The following is a 9,935-nucleotide window of genomic DNA, read 5'->3' as shown; positions in this document are numbered from 1 at the left end:
TATAGAGAACCATGTGTAGATGAGCATGCAGCTGTTTAAATTCCAAAATTTTGGTTGCCATGGTAACTGGTCACTATCAGCATGTTTTTCTTGTTCATAATACTAATGCACATGTATTCCCAAATATTACAAAACACAAAACTAATATACATGTACACCCAAATATTACAAAATACAAAACTAATATACATGTACACCCAAATATTACAAAATACAAAACTAATATACATGTACACACAAATATTACAAAATACAAAACTAATATACACGTACACCAAAATATTACAAAATATAACACAAAACTAATATATATGTACAATGTATTTATTGAAGAACAAATATCACAAATAACAGTTAGTCTCATATTTATATTCAGGCAAATTTCCACGGAAGATATTAGCTGTCAAACCACTTGGATGAGGTTTTAGCAGATGTAAACTTTTGTTTATATCTATTAACTAGTTTATCGAAGTCATCCACTTTCTCTTTACCAGAATGTCTCTTTTTCTTCATCAAAGGTCCCTGAAAAATTAAAGATATACAATTAAATATCCTGTTGAAGTTAAACATTTAGCCTGTCATGAAGGAAGATACTACCGTATTTATTCAGAAAAAGCCCAGGTTTTAAAAATAAGTTAATGTTATAACCGTTAAGTTCCTGCTCAATTTATCTCCCTTTGTACCTGGTCCAGTGGGCCTGTGATCTGTCGTTTGTTGTACCTTCCCCCATATCCCCCTCACACACTTATTTAACTCCCTTTGTACCTGGTCCAGTGGGCCTGTGATCTGTCGTTTGTTGTACCTTCCCCCATATCCCCCTCACACACTTATTATCTCCCTTTGTACCTGGTCCAGTGGGCCTGTGATCTGTCATTTGTTGTACCTTCCCCCATATCCCCACTCACACACTTATTTATCTCCCTTTGTACCTGGTCCAGTGGGCCTGTGATTTGTCGTTTGTTGTAGCTTCCCCCATATCCCCCTCACACACATATTTATCTCCCTTTGTACCTGGTCCAGTGGGCCTGTGATTTGTCGTTTGTTGTAGCTTCCCCCATATCCCCCTCACACACTTATTTAACTCCCTTTGTACCTGGTCCAGTGGGCCTGTGATTTGTCGTTTGTTGTAGCTTCCCACATATCCCCCTCACACACTTATTATCTCCCTTTGTACCTGGTCCAGTGGGCCTGTGATCTGTCGTTTGTTGTACCTTCCCCCATATCCCCACTCACACACTTATTATCTCCTTTTGTACCTGGTCCAGTGGGTCTGTGATTTGTCGTTTGTTGTAGCTTCCCCCATATCCCCCCCCCCCCCCCCCCCCCCCCCCCCCCCCACACACACACACACACACACACACACACACACACACACACCCACACCACACACACATTATCTCCCTTTGTACCTGGTCCAGTGGGTCTGTAATCTGCCGTTTGTTGAACTTCCCCCCCCCCCCCCCCCCCCCCCACACACACACACACACACACACACACACACACATTGATCTCCCTTTCTACCTGATCCAGTGGGTCTGTGGTCTGTCGTTTGTTGTACCTTCCTCCATATCCCCCTCACACACTTATTATCTCCCTTTGTACCTGGTTCAGTGGGTCTGTGATCTGTCGTTTGTTGTATACCTTCCCCCATATCCCCACTCACACACTTATTTATCTCCCTTTGTACCTTGTCCTGTGCATCTGTGATCTGTCGTTTGTTGCCTGTTGTTGGTTGTGAACTCACTGCCTCCCCACGTTGTTGTTTCTGTCTTTGTTTCTTTGCTTTCTTTTTCTCCTTTTTCTCCATCTCTAACTTGGCTGGTCGAGGTTTGTGCCGTACTTTTGGTCCCCAATGTGATGGTAGACCTTTAGGTAATTTTTTATCATCATCACCTCTTTCCTCGTTCTGAACTTTACCGATAAATTTGTTTGTTAAATTGTCTTTAGATTTAGATTTTCTGTTTTCCTTGGCTTGTGCCTTCTTTTTATTTTCTTCTTCTTCTGTCTTTGCAGCAGTACTTTCTCGTTTCTGTTGTAGTTGTAACTGTCTAGCCTGCCAAACAAAGTTAGTAACAATCGTTTAGTGACATCACGGTTTATTTTTGTGACATCACCAGGAAGCAGAAAGTGAAAACACTGCCATTTCAGATGTGTATCTGTATCATTAAACGTCATGTTTTATTTCAATGATAAACAGACTTTTGCATTAGTTTCTATTTCAAATAAAATTATGAATCCATATGTTTGTGAACAAAATCCTTCAACTAACCAAACTCATTAGTAAAAAAAATCCATGAATTAACGAAATATCAGTCATCAAAATCCCCAAATTAAGAAGCCTGTCAGTCGACAGAATCCCTACCTTGTGTCTCTCCATTTTCTTCTCCTTGGCTTGTAGAGCTGTTTTGTTTTCCAGGGAGAATTCAACGATGAGACGCTGTGGAATGACAAGATTCACTTTTTACCTTAACAACATTTATATGTAGGTCAAGCAACGGTCCACCAAGAAATCATCTTGTTGTCAAACAACTCTTTCTGATAATTATATAATGGAAACAAAAACAATGTAAAATTTTATTTCTAAGTATCCTATTTCTTGTCCATATTTTCTAGAAATAGATTTTCTGCTTGTAGCCAGTAGTCAGTGATGTTTTAGCAAAAATTCATTAAAGAAGTTCTCTTTGTAATTTGATTACAATTGGGGATAATAATATTCAGCTGAGCATTTGTGACTTTTTAGATTCTTGGTCTTAGATTTATTCAGTGCATAGGACCAAAGATAAGATTCCAAACTTTCTCCCAGTTACTAAAACTGAATGGTAATACAACTCACCCGTTTATCCTCGAAGAGGTCCGGGTTATTGTTGGCCGCCCTGAGCGCCTGTAAAGCATGTTTGTGTTCGGTAAAGTTCACAAATCCGTAACCTCTGGACTTTGCCTTCCCTTGTCCGTTCACTCTCTCCAAGTCAAGCATGATCCGGCACTGTCAACCAATCAAAACATACCATTTATCTAGGCTGTGATCGGCAAATATCTCACAAAAAATACTCACGAAAAAAATATCAATGATACAATACTAACAATTCTGAAGTTGTCTTGAAAATGTTGATCACAATTTACATTTATAGAAACAGGACCGTTTCTGATTAATTTGACTGTTATCATACGAAACATACGATTTTAGTTTGAAATTACCCTTTTCGTTTGACAGTAAACCTCCTCATGACTGATGCAGTTCAGAGAGAAAAGCAAACAAAACTAGCAAATTATCCCGCAATAAGCCCCTAATTTTGAGGTAAAGTTGTGTTGGCGTATTACTGGATGAATATGGTAAAGTGTTGCATTGTGTAATTAATTTCACGTTAAATAACCTTGACCTACCTCATTGATGACAGCCTTTTTATCACCGACAACCTTGAGGAAGACTTGTTTGAACTCCTTATCTGTGAACTGTATGGGGAGGTTCCGAACACACAGACGAGTTGCCGAGATAAATATATTTGGTTTTTTTAACTTTTCCCTTTTTATGTTTTCTACCTGAAAGTAGTAATGACCAGGTACAAAGATAATATTTGTTAATAACCCGGTACAAAGATTAATATTTGTCAATTACAAGGTACAAAGATAAATACTTGTCAATTACCAGGTCAAAGATAAATATTTGTTAATTACCAGGTACAAAGATAAATCTTTGTCAATTACCAGGTACAAAGATTTATATTTGTCAATTACCAGGTCAAAGACACATCTATGACACATTATAATACAAATTTAATACAACTTGGTCCAAGGGAAGATAAATACTTGCAAATAAATTTACAAATTCACATTCAAGGAAAACGTATCCTATCTTAACCAGATTGAGTTACATGTAATTACATATATGTCTTGCAAACTTAAGCAAACTCCAAAATTCACTAAAATATCAGTATTTTTTCCGACTACAAAACCTCCACATCATAGAATGGAACCACTTAGCCCTTTCACCTACTGACCATATTGGACTTCAACTTATGAAAGAATGGCAGAGTCCACTAAAGTTTCTCAGGGTTGAAAAGACATGTGTAAATATTGATGTATTGCAAACCAAGTATAAAATTTCATAAAAGCTCTCTTCCGAAATCTCTCTTTCTGAAAGAGGAAAATACATCTGATATATGATGGAATTCATACTAAATTGGCTATAAACTCATTTGTAAACCAATTAGAGAAAGTTTTTAATCCAAATATAAAGCAGAAAATTAAAATTCATGTAATCTGTAGGTGTGTTGAGATGTCCATACTAAAATACAACTACAATTCCAGGATTTGTTTTAAATAACATTGAGAAACTTAGCTTAAAAAAAAAAAAAAATTATTCCCAAAATCCTCAAAGTCCAGACCCACTGGACCGTAAATGAAGGTTGTGTTGAGATGTCCACTGTGTGATCTATATACCAAATTATCTATCTATATACCAAATTATCTATCTATATACCAAATTATCTATCTATATAATACCAAATTATCTATCTATATACCAAATTATCTATCTATATATACCAAATTATCTATCTATATACCAAATTATCTATCTATATAATACCAAATTATCTATCTATATACCAAATTATCTATCTATATACCAAATTATCTATCTATATACCAAATTATCGATCTATATACCAAATTATCTATCTATATACCAAATTATCTATCTATATACCAAATTATCTATCTATATACCAAATTATCGATCTATATACCAAATTATCGATCTATATACCAAATTATCTATCTATATACCAAATTATCTATCTATATACCAAATTATCGATCTATATACCAAATTATCTATCTATATACCAAATTATCGATCTATATACCAAATTATCTATCTATATACCAAATTATCTATCTATATACCAAATTATCGATCTATATACCAAATTATCTATCTATATACCAAATTATCTATCTATATACCAAATTATCTATCTATATACCAAATTATCGATCTATATACCAAATTATCGATCTATATACCAAATTATCGATCTATATACCAAATTATCTATCTATATACCAAATTATCGATCTATATACCAAATTATCTATCTATATACCAAATTATCGATCTATATACCAAATTATCTATCTATATACCAAATTATCGATCTATATACCAAATTATCTATCTATATACCAAATTATCGATCTATATACCAAATTATCGATCTATATACCAAATTATCTATCTATATACCAAATTATCTATCTATATACCAAATTATCTATCTATATACCAAATTATCGATCTATATACCAAATTATCTATCTATATACCAAATTATCGATCTATATACCAAATTTGGTTAAAGTTGGAGTTATACTTTTTGAGAAACAGATCTAAAAACAAAATTTTCAAGTGAAATGTTGGCAATGTAACAGTGAAATGCAGAAAAGTAACACCAAAGTCCCGTTCCACAACTTTGTCACAAGGGAGACAAAACAGGCAAATAACAAACCTGTAACTACTGCTGTTTAATCAAAATATCGAGGATTAATGTCACAATCATGTGAGATTTTTAACGATTTGATAATGCCATACCTTCATGCGTTTCTGTAGATCGTCCTTAGACAAGCCTTCAGCTGCCTGTGTCCCCGGCCGAATCACTAGGAAATACACAGATATTAATATGAAAATGAAAACTCAGATTAACATTAAATTGAACAAGAAGAATGTAATAATTGTCATTGTTTCACGCCATGTAATATCTGTCATTGTTTTACACCATCTAATAACAGTTATTGTTTCACGCCATGTAATATCTGTCATTGTTTCATGCCATGTAATATCTGTCATTGTTTCATGCCATGTAATATCTGTCATTGTTTCATGCCATGTAATATCTGTCATTGTTTCACACCATGTAATAACAGTCATTGTTTCACACCATGTAATATCTGTCATTGTTTCACACCATGTAATATCTGTCATTGTTTCACACCATGTAATATCTGTCATTGTTTCACACCATGTAATAACAGTCATTGTTTCACGCCATGTAATATCTGTCATTGTTTCACGCCATGTAATATCTGTCATTGTTTCACGCCATGTAATATCTGTCATTGTTTCACGCCATGTAATATCTGTCATTGTTTCACGCCATGTAATATCTGTCATTGTTTCACACCATGTAATATCTGTCATTGTTTCACACCATGTAATATCTGTCATTGTTTCACGGCATGTTATATCTGTCATTGTTTCACGCCATGTAATATCTGTCATTGTTTCACGCCATGTAATATCTGTCATTGTTTCACACCATTTAATAAATGTCATTGTTTCACGCCATGTAATAACAGTCATTGTTTCACGCCAGGTAATAACAGTCATTGTTTCACGCCATGTAATAACAGTTATTGTTTCATGCCATGTAATATCTGTCATTGTTTCACACCATTTAATAACAGTTATTGTTTCACGCCATGTAATATCTGTCATTGTTTCATGCCATGTAATATCTGTCATTGTTTCACACCATGTAATATCTGTCATTGTTTCACGCCATGTAATATCTTGTCATTGTTTCACACCATTTAATAACAGTTATTGTTTCACGTTGAAAACACAACAGCTGTATGATATGACATAGAATATCGTGAACTAATAATCTAGATGTATAAAATAACTTACTGCCTTCTCTTGCCAAGTGCAAGTTACGTTTGTCCTCCTGTTTTTTCTTCTCCACCTCTTTGAAGTCTTTTGCCTTGTCACGACTCACCGCTACAGCAATACACAGCTTCCTATTATCCACAGTAATTCCTCCATCCTACAACCAGTCAGTTACAGTAATAAACAGTCAACGGTTCACAGTCAGTTACAGTAATAAACAGTCAACGGTTCACAGTCAGTTACAGTAATAAACAGTCAACGGTTCACAGTCAGTTACAGTAATAAACAGTCAACGGTTCACAGTCAGTTACAGTAATAAACAGTCAACGGTTCACAGTCAGTTACAGTAATAAACAGTCAACGGTTCACAGTCAGTTATAGTAATAAACAGTCAACGGTTCACAGTCAGTTACAGAAATAAACAGTCAACAGTTCACAGTCAGTTACAGTAATAAACAGCCAACGGTTCACAGTCAGTTACAGTAATAAACAGTCAACGGTTCACAGTCAGTTACAGTAAAAACAGCCAACGGTTCACAGTCAGTTACGGTAATAAACAGCCAACGGTTCACAGTCAGTTACGGTACTAAACAGTCAACGGTTCACAGTCAGTTACGGTAATAAACAGTCAACGGTTCACAGTCAGTTACGGTAATAAACAGTCAACGGTTCACAGTCAGTTACAGTAATAAACAGTCAACGGTTCACAGTCAGTTACAGTAATAAACAGTCAACGGTTCACAGTCAGTTACAGTAATAAACAGTCAACGGTTCACAGTCAGTTACAGTAATAAACAGTCAACGGTTCACAGTCAGTTACAGTAATAAACAGTCAACGGTTCACAGTCAGTTACAGAAATAAACAGTCAACGGTTCACAGTCAGTTACAGTAATAAACAGTCAACGGTTCACAGTCAGTTACAGTAATAAACAGCCAACGGTTCACAGTCAGTTACAGTAATAACAATACTGAATTCACCTGTGGTCCAATAATAACATCACCAAGTTATTGTAGAAAATTTACCTCATCTGATAGAATTACAAAATAGAGCAGAAATCAGAAAAAAATGATATCCCAATCAATTACAAAAATGTACGTATCTTCAATTCAACAGCATTGAATTTTACTGGCCGAAGTATACCCCAAGTAAACAAGCAATTCCTTGATCTCATATTAGCCTGTCTCTTACAAAGAAAACTTACCCGGGATTCATCGTTAGCTTTCTCCAGACAAGATTTGGCTCCTTCAACAGTCCTAAACTGCACAAATGCCATGCCTGATGAAAAGTCAGAAATGAACAAATGTTAATTTGTAATAGAAATGATATATTTCCCTGAGAAATGTCAGGGTTTGACATTGTGAATTGGATGTTATGGACAAACATCTATCAGCCATACATAATGTACATATACTGTATATATAATGTCTAACAGCCATACATAATCTATATATACTGTATATATAATGTCTATTAGCCATACATAATGTATATATAATGTATATATAATGTCTAACAGCCATACATAATGTATATATACTGTATATATAATGTCTAACAGCCATACATAATGTATATATACTGTCTAACAGCCATACATAATGTATATATACTGTATATATAATGTCTAACAGCCATACATAATGTATATATAATGTCTAACAGCCATACATAATGTATATATACTGTATATATAATGTCTAACAGCCATACATAATGTATATATAATGTCTAACAGCCATACATAATGTATATATAATGTCTAACAGCCATACATAATGTATATATAATGTCTAACAGCCATACATAATGTATATATAATGTCTAACAGCCATACATAATGTACATATACTGTATATATAATGTCTAACAGCCATACATAATGTATATATAATGTCTAACAGCCATACATAATGTATATATACTGTCTAACAGCCATACATAATGTATATATACTGTATATATAATGTCTAACAGCCATACATAATGTATATATAATGTCTAACAGCCATACATAATGTATATATAATGTCTAACAGCCATACATAATGTATATATACTGTCTAACAGCCATACATAATGTATATATAATGTCTAACAGCCATACATAATGTATATATACTGTCTAACAGCCATACATAATGTATATATACTGTCTAACAGCCATACATAATGTATATATACTGTATATATAATGTCTAACAGCCATACATAATGTATATATAATGTCTAACAGCCATACATAATGTATATATAATGTCTAACAGCCATACATAATGTATATATACTGTATATATAATGTCTAACAGCCATACATAATGTATATATAATGTCTAACAGCCATACATAATGTATATATACTGTCTAACAGCCATACATAATGTATATATACTGTATATATAATATCTAACAGCCATACATAATGTATATATAATGTCTAACAGCCATACATAATGTATATATACTGTATATATAATGTCTAACAGCCATACATAATGTATATATACTGTATATATAATGTCTAACAGCCATACATAATGTATATATACTGTATATATAATGTCTAACAGCCATACATAATGTATATATAATGTCTAACAGCCATACATAATGTATATATAATGTCTAACAGCCATACATAATGTATATATACTGTATATATAATGTCTAACAGCCATACATAATGTATATATACTGTATATATAATGTCTAACAGCCATACATAATGTATATATAATGTCTAACAGCCATACATAATGTATATATAATGTCTAACAGCCATACATAATGTATATATACTGTATATATAATGTCTAACAGCCATACATAATGTATATATAATGTCTAACAGCCATACATAATGTATATATACTGTATATATAATGTCTAACAGCCATACATAATGTATATATACTGTATATATAATGTCTAACAGCCATACATAATGTATATATACTGTATATATAATGTCTAACAGCCAAACATAATGTATATATAATGTATATATAATGTCTATTAGCCATACATAATGTATATATACTGTCTAACAGCCATACATAATGTATATATAATGTCTAACAGCCATACATAATGTATATATACTGTATATATAATGTCTAACAGCCATACATAATGTATATATACTGTATATATAATGTCTAACAGCCATACATAATGTATATATACTGTATATATAATGTCTAACAGCCATACATTATGTATATATACTGTATATATAATGTCTAACAGCCATACATAATGTATATATACTG

The 9,935-nt window shown here is 33.2% G+C and overlaps 1 protein-coding gene across 2 annotated transcripts in view; it reads right to left on the bottom strand.

Moving 5' to 3' along the window:
* Positions 1-308: 308 nt before the first annotated feature.
* The window catches only part of LOC117326789 (RNA-binding protein 28-like), a 37,310-nt gene continuing 27,683 nt past the window's right edge, over positions 309-9,935 (bottom strand). For both annotated transcript variants that reach the window (XM_033883513.1, XM_033883514.1), the window contains exons 13-20: positions 7,868-7,941; positions 6,686-6,821; positions 5,591-5,655; positions 3,382-3,537; positions 2,834-2,983; positions 2,363-2,437; positions 1,688-2,053; positions 309-522 (exon numbers count right to left, since the gene is read on the bottom strand). In XM_033883513.1, coding sequence (XP_033739404.1) covers positions 397-522; positions 1,688-2,053; positions 2,363-2,437; positions 2,834-2,983; positions 3,382-3,537; positions 5,591-5,655; positions 6,686-6,821; positions 7,868-7,941 — 1,148 coding nt within the window. In that variant the 3' untranslated portion in view covers positions 309-396. The remainder of the gene's footprint in view (positions 523-1,687; positions 2,054-2,362; positions 2,438-2,833; positions 2,984-3,381; positions 3,538-5,590; positions 5,656-6,685; positions 6,822-7,867; positions 7,942-9,935) is intronic.

The sequence above is a fragment of the Pecten maximus genome, chromosome 5 (assembly GCF_902652985.1).
Source record: "Pecten maximus chromosome 5, xPecMax1.1, whole genome shotgun sequence".
Classification (NCBI taxonomy): domain Eukaryota; kingdom Metazoa; phylum Mollusca; class Bivalvia; order Pectinida; family Pectinidae; genus Pecten; species Pecten maximus.
Note: the sequence above shows the minus strand (reverse complement) of the source record. Positions and strands in the feature narration are given on the sequence as shown.